Here is a 22,038-nt window from a genome sequence, read left to right as displayed (position 1 = left end):
AATATAAGACCCGGTATATATTATATAGTATAGGAAAGTATACTGGGTATTACAGTAAAATAAGACCGGGCACTATATTGTATTGTATTATATTATACTATACTATACTATACTATACTATACTATACTATACTATATTATATTATATTATATTGGGTCTTATATTAATTTTTGCTCCAAAAGATGCCTTAGAGCTGATAGTCCAGCTAGATCTTCTTTTCAGTGAAACACGGAATGTGCGTAGGGTATTTCGCAGTATCGCTCTCCTCTGTGACCCTCTGTTTCATCCTCTGTGAGAGAGAGAGGAGGATACAGTACCTCCTTTGTCAACTCATCCCACATGGGCATTAAGAAGGTCAGATGAGATAAGACACATGATAGAGGAATGGAGAAAGCACCCTGAAATACGAAAGATGGGAGAAGCAGAAGCAAAGAGTTGGTTTGGTGGGACTGAGCTCTGCACGAAGACAGGTTAGGATTCAGACTGTGGCTCTCATTCTTACCACCTGGTGCCACATGGGCCAAGGCACTCAGCCCACTTCTGCCTCAGTTTCCTTATTTGTAAAGTGAAGGAAATGAATGAGGTAGTGTAAAGTGCTCAGGACAGTAGCGGGCACAGAATGAGATCAGTAAGTGGTGGCAGCCATTATTATCTCCGTCTCTATCTTTAGGGTTATTTTCATCACTGTTGGCCTCAGAAAAACTCCCTTCCCTTTCCCTCCAGGCAATCCACACTGTTTCTTTGGTAGAGCTCAAAGTCATTTTATCTGCTAGATAAATCCTTCACGGTGATAAGGGAATTTATCACCGGACAAGTAGAAGACAAGACAGGCAGCCTCTCTCCCCAGAAACAATTCTGGATTTCAAGTGCTGCCCCTTTGTTCCTCCAGTTACTATAAATTCGATTTGCCTCTGCATGGAGCATTTTATGACCTAAGAATAGCAATGACGAAATCCAGAAAGAAAAGGCAGAGCAGGTACTGGGAAATTAGAAATGAAGCCGGAATTGAGTAGGGGGTTGAGAGAGGGGGGAGGCAGGTATCTTGGCCAATTCCTTACAAGCCCATCCTAGAAGGTATTTTCCAAGTTAAAATAATAATAATAATAAAATACATGTAGTGTTCATTCGATAAACTGTGGCATCAGATTCCTCCTGACATGTGTATGCAGGAGACATGCTTGAAGAAGACCAGCTGTGCTCAATTTCTACTGAGAACAGAACAAAGTAAAATGAACCTAAAAGGCCATTGGGATGTTTAGGGGATCATGAGGATGGTCTTCATGACAAGAACAGAGGCACTAACTGCTAAAAGAGGCCAAAGAGAGCAAATGGATGAAAGCAGATAGATAAGGGTCAGTGGAACTGTAACCCAAGCTCCATTTCTGACGAGTCTCCAGCACTGAGGAGCACACAGCAAGCCGCTCTGCCACTTACAATAGAGGTAGGTGTGCTGGAAACTAGAGAGTCCAGGGAAGTGTGGGGGAACTCAAACGCCTTGTTGGCCTCCCTGGATGAGGCCTAATGTTTATTATCACTTTTTTGTGTGTAATGTTGATGTCATTTCTTTCTTTTTTTCAATTGTGGTAAAATATACATAACAAAAAATTTACCATCTCAACTATTTTTCAGCGTTCAGTTTTGTGGCATTAAGTACATTCACAATGCTACGCATCCATCCCCATCATCCATCTCAAGAACTTTTTATCATCCCAAACCAAAACTCCATGCCCGTTAAACACTAACGCCCCACTATTAATATTTTCAGTGAGCATTATTATGCTTTTCCATATCACCGGTGTGTTGGCAGAAAGCGCTTTCATAAAGAGCATGGCGTCCCAGTCAGGCTGGTGTCCCGCCCCACAGCGAACCTGACTTTCCCCTCCCGCCAAGGGCGCTCCCTCCTGCCTCACCGCAACTGGGACAAATCTCGGCAGAGCTCTATGTTCGGTCTCCGGGTGCGCTCATCCAATCTGGTCTGCGCCACCTTCAGGAAGGCAGACTTGTCCTTGATGGCCTTCTTGATGGATTCTATGGTCATTTCAGTCTGGAAAATCTCCTGCAGGGTCTGTAGGAAGAGAAGCAGATGGCTGAGGCTTCCGTGCTGTGCCTGCTTCCCACTTGCTTCCTGCTTCCTGCTTGTCCATTTGGGGCCCAGCCCACCTCGGCCCTCAGACTGGGAGGTTGATTCACTGAGTGCCCTGCTCCTTCCTAGCCCCATGCCCAGCAAACCTGCAGTTCTCCCGCTGCCCTGGAGAGCTGACTGCATGGAACTTTCCCAACTCCCAACTCGGGGGTGAAATCAGCCAGGGTGGGAGTATTTACACCACAGATATTGGCAAATGCTACAAATCGGAGCTTTTTCCCCCACCTGAGGCCACCAGTTGTTAAATATTTACCAGCACTCATTTGTGTGTAACTGAGAAAAGGGAGGCCATGAGGCTTCCACTCTCTCTTCTTACTAATCTCACAGAGATGTTTTCCTGCTGGTGGAGAATTTGCCTTGAAGCAAATCAAGGTCAAGCCCCAGGGTGCCTCACTCACAAGGGAGAAGCACTGGCAATTTTGTAGTCCTAATTTTATATCCTTTTTTCTCAAAGAGGGTCCCCCAAATTGCATAAACTTGGATCCCTCCCTGGTTCCTCCTTTGTGAAGCTAGCCCCTCTCTTGTGCTCTAAGCCCTTCTTTCTCCTCCCACCTTGATCTCTCTCTGCACTCTCATTTTCCCACATTCTCCCCATCACTATCCCCCTTCCCCTGCTTCTTTCCTGCGGCCAGGAGATGAGTCCAAGTATCACCCAAATTCCTTTAAAACCTCATGTTTTCACCATCATTCTCTCATCCAGTCCGACCTGGGTGCTTCCAATCGGTGCTCTCAGCCCTCTCCTCACGTTCACTGCCAAGTGTTCTCAACAATGGCCTTCTCTCTCCCTGCACTTCTGGCCCACCGAATCTCACGGTGGCTCCTGTATTAAGTCTCTGGCCCTAGTTGCCCTCATAAGACTGTGCTTTCAAAACCCCTGATGAGGTGTCTCTGATGTCTCCCTTTCCTTGAATTCCCTCACCTTGCTTAATTTCTTCGGCCAACTGCTGCCCTAATTCCTTATGCTTCTCTCTAACTACTTCCCCTCATTTCTAATGCAAGGTTTTGTCCTCAGACTACTTCTACATCCTTTCACCCCTGCTGAGATATCACGGAATCACACAGATTCAAGCACTTGGGTAAGCCAGGAACTCTTAAAACTGTCACATAAGCTTTGACTCCTTTCCCATGCTTTCAACAACCTGCTGCAAATCATTACATTGCTCCTATCACCAAGGCCACGCTCTGGGGCTCCCTGTCTCTCGCTATTGGAAATAACTGCTCCTTCTGCTAAACAAACAACATTTTCTCTGTAGCTGCAGGGGGTTCATGCTGCACCTTTCTGATGGCACTTATTTTCTACGTGCATGTTTTGTCTCACTCTAAGATACAAGACGGCAGGGTCAGTGTGTCGTTCATGTGTGTACACCCTCAAATGCCTACCTTGAATCTAGCTTTCATGGGCTGAATTCTACCCTCTTCTATGCCCCCCCAAATAAATATGTTATTACCTCAGAATGTGACTCTATTTGGAGATAGAGTCTTTAAAGGGGTAACTAAGTTAAGATGAGATCATTAGGGTAAGTCCTAATCCAATATGACTGGTGTCTAAGAAGAGGAGGTTAGGACAGACATACACACAGATGGAAGACCATGTGCAGACACAGACAGAAGAGAGGCCTCAGAGAAAACCAACCCTATAAACACCTTTCTCAGACTTCTAGCCTCCAGAACTGTGAGATGATACATTCCTGCTGTTTAAGTCCCTCAGTCTGTAATGCTTTTCTACGGCAGCCCTAGCAAACTAATATAATAGTAAATAAAAATGTGTTGAACAAAGGGACTCCATCAAGTCAGTCTTCTAAAAGGCCTTTAGACTGGCTTCTTACTGCCCAAAGGATACCTTTCCACAAGTGTCCTCTACAGTCTGGCTCCAACCTACCTTTCCTTCCGAGCTTCTGTACCAGAACACATACCATCCACGCTAGCCAAATGGGTCTGTTTACAGACCTGAACTCAACCTCTGATTGATTACCTCCTAAGGCTTTGTTCAAGATGTTGCCCATCTGGAATGTTCACTTCCTCTTCTAAGTCCCCCAAACACTTCCTGTATTTGTTATCTGGCAACCACAATTTATAATTTTTCTACTGTTATTAATTATTCATGAGCTTTTAATATGTATGCATCTCTTTTCCACAAGTATAAGCTTTCTGGGAACAAAAACTACATTTTTATACTTCTCTCTACCCTTCACAGTACATAGCACACTGTCTGGCTCAATAAATATTTGTTGCCCAAAAAAGGTACCATGAGAAGGAAAGATAAATTGCTGCAGGCTGAGAAAACATGGTGCTCTCAATTGGGTAACATCACCTTAGAATGACATGACTGACTTGTAAGGTTCTTAAAAAAAAAGAAAGAAAGAAATATAAACATACGCAGTGTAATCCACAGAAATAATAAGACCTCCAAGTTTAATACTAAATAAAAGAAGAGCTCCTTGTTTATCTTGAAACATATGAATTCTGCTTGAATCCTTCATTTTATTGTTATTGTAAAACTCTTATAGTTAGAGCACTTTAAAAAATTTAATATCAGAAACATTTTGAACTACCTAATAGGTTTCTGTGTTTGGTTTTATATTCCAGAAAAAGGTGCCTGAAATTATTTAACAGAACACATTCCTACAATATGTTCTAATAATAAATTTACTTCCTAGTTACATATGGTGATTCATTAAGATTTAATAATAACATTTTTGTTTCTGTTAAAAATACTATGAACCTTTCATTACATAGTGCATTCTTTGTGTTTCAAAAAAAAAAAAACCAGTGGATTCCAATTTCATTTTGATACCTGGCTACCTGGTTAAAATAAATGGTGCTCTTTGTACTGTTTTAAATTTTTCTTAGTCTGTATGGCCAGGAGGTCGTGCGCCTTATGGCATCTCTCCAGGAGTGGTGAGAGATTTGTGGTCCCTAAGGCCCTGCCCTATCCATCCAGGTCAGCTAAGGGTACCACCAGTGCTTGACTTACCTTTGCTAAGTGAATCTGAATCTTATTTTTAGCATCTGCAGTCTCAGCAATGCGATTGGTGAAAGCTAAGTTCACTTTGTTGAACTGATTCCACATCTCATTGGCAGTCACAACCAAAAGGTTTTGAATGTCATCTCTTAGTTTTGTGGAGGCTGCTCGTTCACTCTGGGAGCGGAGAATATTGTCATCTGTAAATTTGGCCCAGGACTCGGGCACTGAAATCCTGATAAAAGGAATTAGAACCAAACAATGGTGACAATGATGCATTGGCCTAGATGGTCTGTAGGCAATCATTCATTTTGTGTAAAAGAACCCAAATCACTGACCCTGGGTTTATTGAGTAAAATGTAAACATCAGAGCAAAGCTTGTTTTAAACTTTTCTTCATTGTTCTTTATTTTACTGCTAACCAATTTTCTATAAATCCAAAGCATAAACTAACTCCTCTGCCAATTTGGGGAGAAAGAAAGCATTGATGAAGGGTAAGGGTACGTAGGTTCATTACAAACATGTCACACAAAAATATTCAACCTCAGGAATAATCAAAGTAATGAAAACAACGACATACTAATAACCCTTTATCATAACAGCAAGAAGTGAAGAGAACGATTTGCTGAGGAGCATGTCTAGAAATAGATTCTCTTTTATCCTGAAGGTAGGAACGTTGATTTGGTACAACCATGCTACAGGGTAAAACGTCAACATACCAGAGCCTTTCAAATGCGTATAACCCAGAAATGTCACTTCTAGAAATATTTTTATTGAGATATAATTGCTGTATAACATTATATTGGTTTTAGGTATTCCACATAATGATTTGATATAGGTATATGTTGCAAAATGATTACCACAATCAGTCTAGTTAACAACTATCACCATATACAGTTATAATTTTTTTCTTGTGATGAGAATTTTTAAAATCTACTCTCTTAGCAACTTTCAAATATCCATTACAGTATTGTTACCTAAAGTCACCATGCTGTACATTACACCCTCAGAACTAAAAATATGGAATGCTTCACGAATTTCCAAGTCATCTTTGCACAGGGGCCACATGAATCGTCTGTATCATCTCTCTTTCACTCCAATATTAGTATGTGTGCTGCTGAAGCAAGCACTCTAGAAATTTCCCTAAGGAAATAATGCACTCAAAGATGTATATGTGAGGACAGTCATTTTCAGCTTTATTTATGCCAATCACTGATAAACTGGAAACAGCCTAAATGTCCAAAAGTAAAGAAAAAAATAAGTAAATTGTAGTACATTTATAAAAGTAATCCATATAACATGCAAACTCATATTGTAGAAGAATGTTTTCACAAGCAGTGTTTTTGATATATTATGAAGTAAAGTATCAGACATGCTATTCAGGCAGTATGTGTGTAATGTCATTATTTAAATACATAATTTTTTTTATCTACATGACTAGAAGAATATTGGAAGGACTAACAGTAAATCGTTACCATTGGGCGTCTCTGGGTATGGGTGACATTTCTTTGATGTAATAGGATATCAAACGAGACTCTCACTGTTGACTTGAGATTTTAGCTCGGGCACCAATGGCCCAAAATATCACCTGATGTGCTCCATACCTTGTCGTCCTATAAGAGATGGCTAAGAACTCGTGCCAGAAATAGTGGAGGCCTTTTGTGGAGGGCTGGGTGTTCAGAGTATGTGGCTCCATCCCAACCCACTCCTCACCCTGGAAGGAGCAAAGGAAGATGCTTCCTGCTGACCTTAAGCCAAGTAAGAGGTATTTGGTGGGGACCACTTAGGACATAGAGCCTGAATCTGATTCACACCTGAAGAATCTAAAAGTCAAAGTAGGTACATGTTGCTGCTCTTACTAAGTGCTAAGAGAGGGGCCTGCTTTGGGGGTGACCAGCCCCAGAGGAGAGATCCATTTGGGATTCACTTTACAAGAGGGAGGGGTCAGGAGTGTGGGAGGGAATACAAGGGAACTTTCTGAGGTGACGAAAATGTTCTTTACCTTGAGTATCGTTATGGTTACCTAGGCATAGAAACTTGTCAACATTCGTCAAAATGTACACTTATACCAACTGTGTATTATTATAGGTGAATTTCACCTCAATAAAGTTGATTATTTGAAAAGGGAATGACTGGAAAAGATCGTGAGCTGAAGATTTCATGCAAGGTCCTGGCAAAGAAACCACTAACAAAGCAAGTTTAACAGGCAGTGGTAATAAAAACAATAAGCTGTTCTTCAGCTTGCTCCCCAGAGCCCTGGGCATCCAATACACAGAGGCAACACTCTGCTTTCTGATTACCTGTGTTTTCTAGGTTCTCTGCATCAATCAGTTATTATTTTCATAGTTAGAAAAATAAGTATCAAATATTCCTTTACAAAAGAATACAGGCTGTAAGTGTCAAGGCCTGACTGCAGAACATGCATACTGAGACTTGTCCAAAGCAGGGTGTGTCACTGACCTTTCCACATCTTCTCACGTCTTCTGTTCTAATCTGTAAGCGGCATCATTTTGAAAGAAGGGAGAATGAATTAAATGACATCAAAGTCATAGATGGGGTGTGTGTCTGACTTACGTCGCATCGACCCTCTCCACTCCGCGAAAGTAGCTGATGCCGTCTGATGTGTTCCGCAGGTGGTGGCATTTATCGTCGATCCGGTAAGCTGTCTGTTTATCACTCAGGTCCTTCTCCAGCTCGTGCTGGGCAGCTCTGCTGGCTCTGTAACACAGAGTGAGGAAACGGAGCTTCAAGTTTGGGTAACAATTTCATATAGCCCTTCTGTGATGGGACCCACCCATTACTGCTCTCCGGCTCTCTCCTCCTTTACACAATGTCCAACTCCTCAATTAAAAGGAGCCTTCCCTGGAGGTGTCCATACATGTGAGGAATCAAAACCCTTCCCACATTGACCCTTTCATGGGGTGGGGTGGGTGGGGCTTAGGGAGAAGAGGTGTAGATAGACAAAAGTCAGGTGTCTAGAGCCCCAGTCCTGGGGCGTATCTTCCTAACACACAAACTGTTCCAGATAGAACACTGGTTAAGAGTAAGCTGTCCACATCTCTGTCTTTTTCTCCTTGTTCCTTTTCCTCTTCTACATTATAACCCCTTTCTCCGCCATTCTTTGGTTGCTATTCCCTGAGAAGTTATGAGGCATTTATAGCCCAGCGTCCCTCCATCCGTAGGAGACCTCAGTTTGTGGTCATGCCAGGCCTGAGAAGTTGGCCAGGAAATAGAAACCAAGGGTCAAAATTAACCTCCGAGGCAAAAGTCAGAGAAGTCCTGGGAAGGAAAAGGCCTGGTGAGCTCTGAGATGCATGGTGTTTACTGCCCTGCCAAGTAGAAAGGAGACCCAGCTGCTCACTACCGAATATACGTCCTGAGGGGTGGGCATGGGTGACGGGTGAGCCATATCTTTACTCATGGAGTAGTTCATTCAACAAATAATTATTGGATACCTGCTACATGCCAGACACTGTTCTACAAGCCTGCAATGCATCAATGGACAAAACAAACATCTCTTCCTAAATGAGCTTATATACATCCTACTGGGAGGAGACAGGTAATACCCACAAGGAAGCAAATCATGTGATTTGTTAGCAGAACAATGCAGAAAACAAAGCAGGAAAAGGGGTCTAGGAGTATGAGAGATGATTTCAAATAGGATGGTCAGGGGTGTGACTCCTTGAGGAGGCGATGTTTGAGCAAAGATTTGAAGGAGGAGAGCAGAGCATGCAGGGCCTTGATGGACATTGGGAGGAGTCAGGCTTTCTCCCGAGTGGAATGGGAGACCACTGACTTGCAATTTTAAAGGATTCTGGTGCCGGGTTGAGAACAGACTGCAGGGGACAGGGACACCCATTAGCAGACAGGTGCAGTTACCCAGGTAAGAGATGGTGGTAGCTTTGGACCACAGGGGTAGCACTGAAGGAAGTGAGAAGAAGCTCAGATTCTAGATATGTTTTAAAGATGGAACCAAGATACAAAGAACACACACACACACACACACACACACACACACACACACACACAGTGGAATACTATTTAGCAGTAAAAATAAATAACAAAATTTTGTCATTTGTGACAATATGGATGAACCTAAAGGGTATTATGCTAAGTGAAATTTAAGTCAGAGAAAGACAAATACCATATTATTTCAATTATATGTGGAATCTGAAAAAAAAAAAAAAAGAATAAACAAAGTAAAATGGAAATATGCACACAGAGAACCAGCTGATGGTTGTCAAAATTTCAAAGTACAAATATGTAAGAAGTCAAGAAAAATAGGATAGACTTGTTTTTAAACAGCATGTTAGCTTTTCAGATGATATCATCACTATTAAAAAAAAAATGAAACCAACATAATCTCCCAGGAGATTGTACATCAGTGAGGAAAAAGAGCTGAAGTTGAGTCATTAGTGTAGCAGAATTCCATCAACCAAGGTGGGCTAGGCTGTGGGTAAATAGGTTGAAGTCTGACGTTCCGCTGACACACTGAGCTTCAGTGTCCATTAAAGATCCACGTGGAGGTACCAAGTAGGTTGTTGAAATTTGGGAAGGACCTAGACACCCCCTAGAAACAAAAATTTGGGAGGCATTATCACATACATAATATTTGAAAAGGAGGACAACTGAATGATCTTAATCATTTCTGTATTCCCAGCACCCAAAAACGGTCTTAGCGTACAGGAGCCAGTCAGTAAAGCCTGCATGGACAGACTGAATAGACTAATTCTAGCCTCGTCTTCTCTTTAACATAGCCTGTGCCTTTGGGTAAGTCAGTTGACCTGTCACCAGAGCTCTCTCCTTACACACACACACACACATACACACACACGCATGTGAAGTGGAAATGAGTGTAAATTCTAAAATAATATACATGTGCAAAGGATGAAAAGTAAGAAGCTGCCTCCGGTTGCTACTTCTGTGTTCAGACTCATGCCTCAGGTTGTGCTGAAACTCTGGGATTAGAGGGCCTTTCTCATTTATGGGCTGGGATCAAAATGCCCCATAGGCTTTCTCTCTTGGGCTGACATCCTCGACTCCCCTTCTGACCTGATGTCAGGCTTTCCAAAGGAAAGTCCTTGAGACAGCATCCCATGGACTACCTTATAGCCCAAGATCGGAAAAAGCTTGGCTGCCACGTTGATAGCTAATGAGACGTCATTTTCAGCTGAGCACTTCATTGTTCCTTCCAAGACAAGTGGAGTTAAAACCCTCCTCCCATCACCCTCAATGAACAAAGCCCAGGGATCATGATGTTAGTGACCCAGGGTCCCACAAATCCGGGGGAAGCCACCCCAGGAAATGAGGTAAGCATTTTGCCCACTGTGTGTTCAAGGAAAGCCAAGCCTTTAAAGGATCACCAACAAAGATTCTGAACAAGTGTACATGCAGAGACAGAGCCCTGCATGAGGCCCAGACCGAGGCCATTTGTAATGGGGGCTGATATGAAGATATGGCTGTTCCAGGGTGGAACAATCCAGGCCAAGAAGAGCAAAGGACACGGAAGATGGGCAGCAGATTCTAGATTATGAAAAAAAATAGGAACTGGACAAGAAGAAAACAGAACAGAAACAATTATTTGAACCGCACTAAAGTGTGTTTCTGAAATTCCTAGGGAGCAGAAACCAGAAATTGATGTTGGAACTGTACTGCCTGGTATTTATAGCTTACGTAAATTGTACAGTTAACCAAACCATGAGCTGAGAGTCATCCTTAACCTTTCGCCTATCCTCACCAGTCTCTGAATTAAAGAGTCCTTCCCATCAGATCTGGTATGGCAGCCATCTGAACCTCACCCAACCCTCACAGCTTCAATCCTGATGGGCAGGGTGGGAAAACTAAGGAAGAAATAGTGATACCTTTATCACACATATTCCTTTGGGTGTATCACACATGATCCTCGACAACATTCGTGGAAACAGAATCATTATTTCCTTTGTGTAATATCAACACAACTTCTTCCCATGGCCACAACTGAACGAATACTGATCTTTCTATTCAGGTTACGCAGCAGGCTCAGCCAATACTTTTACTATGTTGACAGCTGTGGTCGTGACTTTAGACCTTCCTTTGATTATTATTCCCCCTTCCCAAATCCCCACCATCATATCAAGTACCTACTATCTCCTATTGCCAAGAAAAGAGGAATGTGTGTTCTGGTAGCGAATAAGGCGGGTGAGCAATTACAATGCACTGGATGCGTGAATGCTGAGATGGTGCAACCAGAGCATGAAGGACAGTGTACCAGGGCTGCGGGAAAACCAGGGAAGGCTGAGTCTTTACAGAGGGAAGGAAAATAAACATAAACGTGAGCCACAATTCATTACTCTTCTAACTATTGGGCTGAACATACACAAGTCAATCTCTTATCAAAGAATAAGTCTTTTGAGTTAAAAGAAACCTTAGCCATATTCCAAGTTAGAGCAGAAATCCTTTCTATGGAATCTCAAAATTATTTCTTTAAATTAAAATTTCAAGCAAATACTCCAAGTACTCATTTAAACCTCTAAATAAAAACGTGTGTGTGTGTGTGTGTGTGTGTTTCTTACATAAAAATCCTTATATAAGAAGCTAAGAGAAATCTGAATGGAAGGCATAAAAGTACAGTTTCATGATTAGATTTTAAATTGTATAGAGAGGTAAAGCTCTTACGCAAGTTGGGCAATGGCCTTATCCAAATGTAGCTTCATCCTTTCTTGACAACTCAGAATAATATCAACTTCCTACTCAATTGAAAAAAATACACATTAATGTTTTCATTTATTGAGTATAACATTCAAAAACAACAATGTAACAAAACATCTATGAAGGAAAACTTTGTTTCTGGGAAAATTGTAAAGTAAAACAACAAGACAACTTTACATCCACTTATTTACATATATGCCCCCATGACATATATGTCCCCATGACATGGCAATCTAAATATTATAGGGCTATAGGGAAATTATATAATTGAATAAATTGGGATAGGGGTAAAATTCTAAGGTTTTTCTTTATTTTTATCTCTGTCCTAAATAAACAAACATATAAATAAATAAAATTCTGGTGATGTGCAAGGCGGAATTTAATGCATGGCTTCTTCTGTATTAACTATTCTTCCAAGACAAAGTCAATCAGGGAGGAGAAAAGAGCAGCCAAAAAGGGACTTCTCTCCCACAGTGCATGTAACCTCCAACAGACTCAGTTTTACGGTCCAAACAGAGGCTGTCTTCCCCTCCCCTCTGTCCTGACTATGCCCTGCAGCCCAGCTCCTAGACTCATACAAACACATTTGCTAGCCACTCTGCCCTACCTGAGCACACACATAGCATTTTGATGCTGCTAGGATGTATACACTATTACATAACGTGTTGTGTCAGAGATTTTTTTAAAACAAACATTTACTTTCCTCCAAAATTCGTATTCACATTAGAAAATCTAGGAACTCAAAATAGCATCAAGAAGACATTTAAAAAGTGCACATAATCATTGTTAACACTTTTTCAAGTGAAAAGTAATCATACAGTGCATAATGTTTTGTGTTCTGCTTTTTCATTTTAAACTTGAACGTTTTCCCATGACATGAAACAGTACTGTGATGAACAACCTCAATAAATATTTAGATACCACCAAAGGGTATGCTGGTTTTAAGGTTTTGACAAGTATAGCCAAACTGCCCTTCAGAAAAGTTGTACCCATTTACAATAATAAATGAGTGTGAGTTTCCTCACCTCGCACACCAAGTGGCTATATAACTCCTCTCAATCTCTGCCAGTGTGATGAGAGTCCCCCCAAAACAGCACATTTGCTCAAATTTGCAGGTTAATATTTTGACTGTGTATTTTCTCATCATTTGACTTTCTTCTTTTGTGAACCAACTGTTCATATGCTTGTCCACTTTTTTCTGTTGTTTTTTTCTTATTAACTTATGTGTTCTTATATTTAAAAGCCTGTACTTTCCCAAGATACATGTCATATATATTTGTTATATATATGTAGATGATAGATAGATAGATAGATAGATAGATAGATAGATAGATAGATAGATAGATAGATAGATAGATAGATGGGTCTTTGTTTTACAGTTTAGCCCTTGCATTGTATTTTGTGCATGGTATTTTTGATATATAGACATTTATGATTTCTATGATGTCAAACTATCAAATAATCAAATATCCCCTTTTGGTTTTTGCCTTTGTTAATTTGATCATCAAGTCCTTCACTCCAATATTAATTATTACCCAACTATATAGTCTTATCTTTTATTCTTTAATTGTTTAACATAAAAATATTGAATATACCTAGGGTTTATTTCAGTGATAACTCTATTGTCTGAGTCTTTGAATTAATGGAGTAAATGAAAAACTAAATTTCCACCATGTTACCAAGGTTCTCCCTGGCCTTACAGGTCGCAAAGATATTCTCACAGTAGGTTGTGCATCCGTCTGCATTTTCAGTGTTGTTCAGTCTTCATCTTTCTCTATGGCTTGTTTTGAGTGTGTAGCTATTTCACTGAGGTGTTGGCAGAAGATACATGGAGTACTTTAAAAATGCCACTTCAAACCCCAAAACCTAGTGAGCTTTTATATTATGTGTACACCATGCACACAGTAGGAATTCCTAGGACTTTTAGTGAAAAAAATTTACATTTAATGAGACTCTGGTTATAAAAAATTACTCAACAATAGATTTTATATTAAAATTTAAAAGTTATATGGTGAAGGTCAGATGGTTGGAGGCAGAAAAGTCTAAATGCCTAAAACTGAAGACTTTTGTGACTGTCCCCAATGTTAACTTATCTATTAATCTGCGCTCAAAGGTTCATTTGGCTTCAAAGTCCAAGGAGTTAGCATGGTCTCGAAGTACTATGAATATAGATAGAATCCCGATCAATTTCCCAAGAGAAGCCATTCTGTAAGAATTTGGTGAATATCACTGACTGAATATAACAGCCAACAGAATTCATGAGAAAATATTTCATTCCACCCACATTTTCCAAAAGTAGGCCTTTTAAGGCTACTTTTTTATAGTGTTCATTTAGTTATTCTAAAAATTGAGACCATTGTGGTAAAAATAAAAGATGTGCTAATATTACCTTGAGTAGACTACAGGACAATTCACTACTTGAATTAATTGGCAATGACTAAGTCACCCCCTCAAATGGTGAAGCATTACTCTAATTGCAGACTCAGTTATTTTGAGGTAAAGCAGCCTCTGCTACTGACCTAGAAAAATTCATCTCCAAAGCAGTGGTTCTTTTTTTTTTTCATTGTTCTATTGAGATGTAATTCACATACAACAGAATTTATGTATTTAACTGTACAATTGGGTGTTTTTTCAGTATATTCACAGAATTGTGTAGCCATCACCATAACCAATTATAAAATATTTTCATTTCTCCCCCCTCCCTCCCAAGAAACACCATACCCCTTATCTGTTACCCCCAATTTCCAATCCTCCTAGGCAACCACTAACCTACGTTCAGTCTCTATTGATTTCCCAAATGTGGACATTTCATATAAATGGAACAGTACAATTTGTGGTTCTTTGTGACTGGCTTCCTTCACTTAGCATAATTTTTTCAAGGATCATCCATGTAGTAGAATGTATCAGTACATTCCTTTTTATGTCTGAATAACATTCTATTGTATGGAGAGGACATATTTTACTTAACATTCATCAGTTGACGGACATCTGGGTTGTTTCTAAATGGCTGCTATGAACATTCATGTACGAGTTCTTGTGTGGGCATGTTCTTTCTTTTCTCTTGGGTAAATACATAGAGTGGAATTACTGAATCATGTGGTAACTCTATGTTTAACCATTTTCCAAGCAGCTACACCATTTTACATTCCCACCAGCAGTAAATGAGGGTTCTAATTTCTCCACATTCTCACCAACACTTGTTATTATCTGTATTTTTGAGTATAGCCATCCTAGTTGATGTGAAGTGGTAGTTCATTGTGGTTTTATTTGCATTTCCCTGATGACTAATGTTGTTGAGCATTCTTTCTTATGCTTATCTGCCAGTTGTGTATCCACTTTGGAGAACTCTCTATTCGGATCCTTTGCCCATTTTTTAATTGGGTTGTTATTTGTTTGTTTGTTTATTTATTTATTTTTGAGTTGTAAGAGTTCTTCACATTTTCTAACATATGATTTGCAAAGATTTTATTCCATTCTGTGATTGCCTTTTCACTTTATTGATGATGTTCTTTGAGGCATCAAAATTTTTCATTTTGATGATGTCCAATTTATTTTTTTCTTATGTTGTTTATGCTTTGTGCTTTTGATGTCAGATTTAAGAAACTATTGCCTATTCCAATGTCACAAATATTTATGCCTATGTTTTCTTCTTAGAGTTTTACAGTTTTAGCTCTTACATTTAAGTCGTTCATCCATTTTGACTCAACTGTTTTTATATGTTGTGAGATACGGGTCCAACTTCAGTCTTTTGCATGTAGATATCCAATTGTCCCACTCCCATGTGTTGAAGAGAATAGCCCTTTCCCATTGAACAGTCTTGGCACCCTGGTTGAAGATTAATTGATCATAAACATGAGGGTTTATTTCTGGATTTTCAAATGCCATTCCATTGATCTATATATTTATCCTTAAGTCAGTACCACACTGTTTCATGTGTTGGAGCTTCGTAGTAAGTTTTGAAATCAAGAAGAGTGAATCCTTCAACTTTATTCTTTTTCAATATTATTTTGGCTATTCTGCATTCCTTGAATTTCCCTGTGAAATTTAGGATCTGCTTGCCAATTTCTAGAAAGAAGTCAGCTGGGATTTTCATAGGAATTGTGTTGAATCTCTGAAGCATATTGGGAAGTACTGACATCTTAACACTATTTAAGTCTTCCAATATGTGAACGTACTATGTCAATTTATTTAGATACTCATTAATTTCTATCAATGATATTTTATAGTTTTAAAGAAGTGGTTCTTAACTCTGGTTGTTAATGAGAATTATTTGGGAACATTTTAAAATATCAATGCCTATTCCCCATTCCAGATTTCAATCAGAATCTCTGGATGTGGGACCCAATCACTGATATTTTAAGAAACTTCTAAGCTCCAGCCAGATTTGAGAGCTAAAATAATGGAAACACTGAAGTAACCAAGTTTTTTTTTTTTTTAATAAAAAAAACCTCTTAGAAATACCATAGAGTGTTTGTGGGCAAACTGATAAAGTTAAGCTGTTAGAAGTGGCTTATAATTTACTTCATAGAGAACACCTCAGGATTACTGAGAACAAGAGGCCAAGAAATATTTGCTGATAAATTCCTTCCCATTTAGAACAACAGAAGAGATGACAGATTATTTTAACACTTGTGAGATTCATCAGAGGCTCAAAGAGAAGAAACAACAGAGCTGTTTTTGTTGCAAAGCTCTTTCACTCAGGATGCCATATTCCTAATTACTCAAATGCAGCAGTGGGGACTGTGGCTTTTATAAGTCGATTACATAGGCTCTCTGAAGTGGTGAAAGCTTTCCTGAGTATATTATTTCAACTCATACTGCTTTCTTTCAGAGAGCCAGGAGTACAGAAAAGGAAAGAGCAAAGAAAAAACCTTCTGCTTATCATCCTTAATGTAATTGGTCACTAAAAAAAAATCAGTGCAGTGTTAAAAGGGACCCTTGATAACTTCTAAGGATAAAATACAGATGACCAGGTTGCTAGCTAGTCATGTTTACCTTCTTTCCAAGGATCCATTTTTTACCAAGCACCAATCAAAATTAAAAAGGTGGGACCCTACAAAACTGGTTCACGGACAGTTAATGGATTTGCTGCAGCAGAAATTCAGCAAGTCAGAATGGGAAAGATGAGAAGGGGTGAGAGCCAGACAATGGAAGGCCAAAGTAGATTTTTTCCTGGAGGAACTGCGGAGTCAAGGAAGAGTTTTAGCAGACGAGGAAAACTGGCAATCATGTGCAGTACAGATCCAAGTGAAACTGGAGGGGAGGGAAGGTATTTGGGGATTTCACATTAACTAGCTGTGAAAGAGGAAAGGATGGTTTGGAATAATGGTAGGAAAAATGGAATGGAATAGAAAAATGAAACAAATTAGAGGAACAATGTACAGGAGCTGGAAGCTGATGACAGAGGTGGAGGAGGTGACAGTCAGCAAGTCATGCTGTGGTAACTGGAGAACCTTGGAAGTATTAATCGTAAGGGGAAGGCAGAGGAGTAATAGAACCAGCAAACAGTACCACCAATAGAAAGGGAGGACAGAAGGCATCAGGATAGAAGAAACATTCACTTTTAGGCTTCATGAATGTGAACCAAAAAATTAGTTACCAATGTAAATATGTTTGTCAGGTACTTAGGGATGTTCAACTAATGCTTAATAGAGTACCTGGAGTGCGGGGTCGGGGGGCGGGGAAAAGGAGATTAGGAAGGACCTTGGGTATGTAATGACTGAAATCTTAAGGAGTGTCAGAGATCTTGTGGGAGCAAGCGTAGGAAGTAAAGGTTAGCGAACTTAGAACTAAATCATATTTAATTGGTAGAGGTGGAAGAGAGCATAGTGGGGGAAGCAGCATACTAGTGTGATGTAACTACAAGGTTCTGGAAGGCGATTTGGCTATATATCAAAAGCTTTCCAAACGTATACACCTTTTGACACATCAATTACCTTTTTTGAAATGTGTTCTAAGGAAAAAACTAGCAATACATACAGTTATGAATAATATTTTTGTATACTGCAAAGTTATGAAAATAGGGGAAATAAAGGAGATAGGGAAACAAACTAACTATTTAAAAAGAGAGAATTGATGTTTTTTTTAAATGAAAGCACCTCACATTGTGGAACATTATGTAACCATTAAAATTATGTCTTAAAGGATATCTAATCATATAGGGAAATTACCCCAACATAATTTTTAAATGAATACAGCACTATTAGGGTGGGGAAGGGTTGACTAGGCAGAATCAGAGGATTTTTCGGGCAGTGAAAATACTCTGTATGACATTATAATGATGAATACACGCCATTATACATTGTCCAAACTCATAGGATCTACAACACCAAGACTGAACCCTAAGGGTAAACTATAGACTTCAGATGATTGTGATGTGTCAGTGCAGGTTCATCAATTGTAATAAATGTACCATCTGGTGGGGTGTTGATAATCGAGAGGCTGTGTATGTGTGGGGGCCCAGCAAGGGGCATGTGGGAAATCTCTGTACTTCCTCTCAATATTACTGTAAACCTAAAACTGCTTTAAAAAAATGAAGTCTTTAAAAAAAAATAGCACTGCCTTCCCACATCTATATTTAAGAATAAATAGCACTGAGTATTTAGCCTGCAAAAATAGCACTATTCAAATTTATTTATACAGTATAATTCTAATCTTGAAGACATGTCTTTAAGTTGGGTGATGTCTGTCTAAGTATGATTAATAAAGATACTCCAAAGTTTATAGTGATTTCCAAGTGAACCTCAGGTAATTTTTATCTTTCTTTATCATTTTCTATATATTTCCAATTCTCTAAATGAACATCTATTACTTTTATAACCAAAAAAGAAGGTAAATTTTTTAAATGCTATAAACACTTGATACTACAACTTCTTATTTATAAGTGGCTTTAGGTAATATTTTTTGTATATACACATTAAACACATGTGTGCAATTAAGTTTCTTGTTGAAGCTTTCCCCCCACATTTACCATCAGCAGTTCTTTTTCCACTTCATCATGAACTAGATCGATGCCCATTCTCTTCTCTCGGTGAAACAGACATTCTCGGGCTACCTACAGAGATACAAATAATGGAAACCACTAATATAAACTCTAAAATCAGTGACTAGCATGTCTAAAGATCTGTTTCTAAAACAAGTTAACAAATGCTCACAATACCAACTTTTCAAGCCATTTTGTTGGAAATATAGCATGAAACTGACCGTGACAACTAAGTAAATCCCTGTTTCTTGTTAGTTCTTCAAAGTAGCTTGAAAAAATTTCTAATTTGGAAAGTTGACAAAATGAAGCAGATGGCATCTACTTGAACCCCACACATTAGCATCTGAGACAATTACTTGGCATTAATTTCTTTGAGGGAAATACTTCAAAAACCTGAAACATAGTCTTCAAGATATTATTTCCAAATATTTTCTGAGAAGAGTAAGGGAAAAACAAATGATTATCTTTAAAGACATCAAAATATTTGTGTAGCCAAAAACCCAAGCGATTATTTTTAAAGTACCACTTATTGTTTTCCTGATTATAAAAATATTGCCTTACCCACTAAAGAGAAAAAAATATAGAAAAATAGAAGATGATTTAGCCATGCTCATATTACTGAGTTGTTTGTTTGTTTTAACAAATCAGAGGTTATAATGCCCTTATCATTTTATATTATGTTTTTTAGGGTTGACATTAAATGAAGGCCCTATTTATGAAATATTCTTTGAGACAAAGCATATTCATAACTCCAATGGAAAACAACACAGATTGTTAACAATGAATTATGTATGAAAGAATATTATTAATTGTTAAAATACTTTTTTCAAAGACTATTTCCCGACATGAGATATCTGTATAATGTTAACTTTTTCAAATTTTAAAGTGGTATGTACACCGTAATCCAGATATAATATCACTGAATAAAATCTTTAAGTGAATTTCTAATTTTTTAATAGTATACTTTACATTTACTAGAAGGTCAATTAATGGGTTGAGGGGAACTCTGACTATTTTAACATGTATTACTAAATCACTTCCAAGGAAGTTTCTACCCATCCACAGTCCTACCGGCAATATATAAAAGTGTCCATTTTCTGTACTTTTGTCAACTACATGTTACCAGTTTTTATTTTTTGTAAATCTGATAGACCAAAGATAGTTACTTCATTGATTTAATTTGCATTTTTATTATTGAGTTTTAACTTTTTTTTTTCATATATGAGTTGAGCATCTGTAGTTTCTCTTTTGAGATGTATCTGTTTATATGACTAACACTAATTTTAACCAGGAACCTTCTGATACTGTGTTGACAGTAAATGTTCAAACACACAAGAACATCTGGACAAAAAATTACAGAAAAAATTTCAAATTAGACCCAACTCACTGAAAGCAGTCATCACTAAAAGGAGTATTAATGGAAGAAACTAAATCTCCTCTGGAAATTAAGTAAAAGGGTAAGTGGCTATCCTTTCCAGGATAATTTAAAGTAAGTGAGGGTTGGGATGCAGTGGGAGGTAGACTACACCAGGAATCCTCAAAATGAATCAGAGCACAGAAAGTACAGAAGGGCTTCTAATCCCAAAACATAATTCATAATGAGTTAATGTAAAAAGACATCATTAGTGTCTATCAACCTTTCTCAGGATTTCTAGTGGTTGTATGTATTTGTGTGTGCTTGTGTTTAGTGGGGAGGGAGCATAATAAGAAATAACAGTGTGCAGGGGTCGCCGACAAACTCCTCAACCCATTAGACTTCCAGCTCCTTGATTCTCTAAACTCTTCCACTACAGATGTCATAATAAACAACTACAGCAAATGCTTATCACATGAGGAATAAGTCAGACAAACATGAAGAAAAATGGTAAGAGCTTTTATCATCCATACATATTTATATATACCTTCTAAAATAATTTCTGTCATTTTCACATCTTCCAATACTGAATGTCTTCTTTCAGGGGTGGCACATAGAACGAGGCTGCAGAGCCCTTCATACACTCAGAGGGTTAGGGGCAATTTGAGCTCACTCAGAAGCTTGGTCAGAGGCCAGCAACCAACTGAAATGCAGCCTCTACGACCACAACTGGCTTAACCTCAGTCCCATTTCTCTATTCACTCAAACTCATTCCATCTCCTAAGAAGGTCTCATTTGGACCTTGAAATGGAATCATGTCATATGCACAGGAGGCATTTCACGACACAGACTAAAGAAATAGTTGGTTTTGGCTTTTGTTCCTAAATATTATTTATGTTAATCCAGGGACAGCAATGATCAAGCAGCATATTTTAAGAGATGGAAAGATAGCATTTTCACCAGGAAACATTGTATGTCCTAAGGTGTTTCTTTAATTAGCCTCCTTTGTTTTGCATTCAGAACTCTTTCTACTTAAATGGTTGTTCTGTATAATGTATAAAAATGGCAATTGTTTTATCATTACTGAAACCAATTACAAAGTAATTGACGGGCGTTGGCTTCTACAGGAGAAGTAAAACACAGTTCAATAGAAAACATAACCTCAGGAAGTAGCCAGTGGGTTATAACCATTAAGACACAGTGTCATTTATAAGGTCTTATATTTACCTGAAGAGGGGCTTCTGTCTCCATCAAAGCCCTCTCCAATTTTTTCTTAACATCTGTTAGTTCATTTGTCTCTCCAATCATTGCATCCAACTCATGAATGATTTCAGATTTCCAAAACCCTATGTCATTGACACGTTCTCCCAAATTTTGGGTGGAGTCTGCCTGGACTTTTCTCATTTCTTGATATTTGTCTTGAATCAGGCGAGTTGTATCTACCCTTAGTCTTTCTGAATTGTGCCGGGAAGTGTCAGATTCTAGGTAGTTGGTTAAGTTGGACCTATACCAATCATCAGGAGTATACCTTGTGAAGAGAGTGGTTCTGTTGGAGACGAAGGGAAGCATGGTGCTCTCAGACACCTTCTGGGATCTGGTGCAGTACGGGCCCAAGGTCGGCAAGTTGGAGGCGGCTTTGTAGTATGTGCTTGGTCTCCAAGGAAGGCTCAAGCTATGGGTCAAATTGTAGTGGGGGAAGCGGTCCCTATAGCTTGATGTCATGGTACTGATGGCAGGTAGAAAGCTGGTGGATGCTGGTCTAGGGTGCGCGTAAGTGGCCGTTAAAGTAGAACCTAAAAGCTCCATGATTCTCAAATGCTACTTGTAAATCTCTCCTGTTTAAAAGGGTGAAAAACAGGAAAAAAATAGACAGTCACATAAATTAATCTTTGGTGGAAATGTACAAATAA

General features: G+C 38.9%; 1 protein-coding gene and 1 pseudogene across 1 annotated transcript in view; both read right to left on the bottom strand.

Moving 5' to 3' along the window:
- The window catches only part of TEKT3 (tektin 3), a 39,534-nt gene that overhangs the window by 8,915 nt on the left and 8,581 nt on the right, over window positions 1-22,038 (bottom strand). Inside the window, exons 2-7 of the mRNA XM_019712518.3 lie at window positions 21,356-21,963; window positions 18,763-18,846; window positions 11,760-11,830; window positions 7,680-7,823; window positions 5,119-5,341; window positions 1,912-2,066 (exon numbers count right to left, since the gene is read on the bottom strand). Of these exons, the coding sequence (XP_019568077.3) occupies window positions 1,912-2,066; window positions 5,119-5,341; window positions 7,680-7,823; window positions 11,760-11,830; window positions 18,763-18,846; window positions 21,356-21,934 (1,256 nt within the window). The 5' untranslated portion in view covers window positions 21,935-21,963. The remainder of the gene's footprint in view (window positions 1-1,911; window positions 2,067-5,118; window positions 5,342-7,679; window positions 7,824-11,759; window positions 11,831-18,762; window positions 18,847-21,355; window positions 21,964-22,038) is intronic.
- Window positions 6,120-6,235, bottom strand: LOC141569025 (U6 spliceosomal RNA; annotated as a pseudogene).

Source organism: Rhinolophus sinicus, chromosome 12, assembly GCF_057876585.1.
Source record: "Rhinolophus sinicus isolate RSI-liver-muscle chromosome 12, RSI-T2T, whole genome shotgun sequence".
Lineage (NCBI taxonomy): Eukaryota > Metazoa > Chordata > Mammalia > Chiroptera > Rhinolophidae > Rhinolophus > Rhinolophus sinicus.
This window is presented reverse-complemented; position numbering and strand designations above follow the sequence as displayed.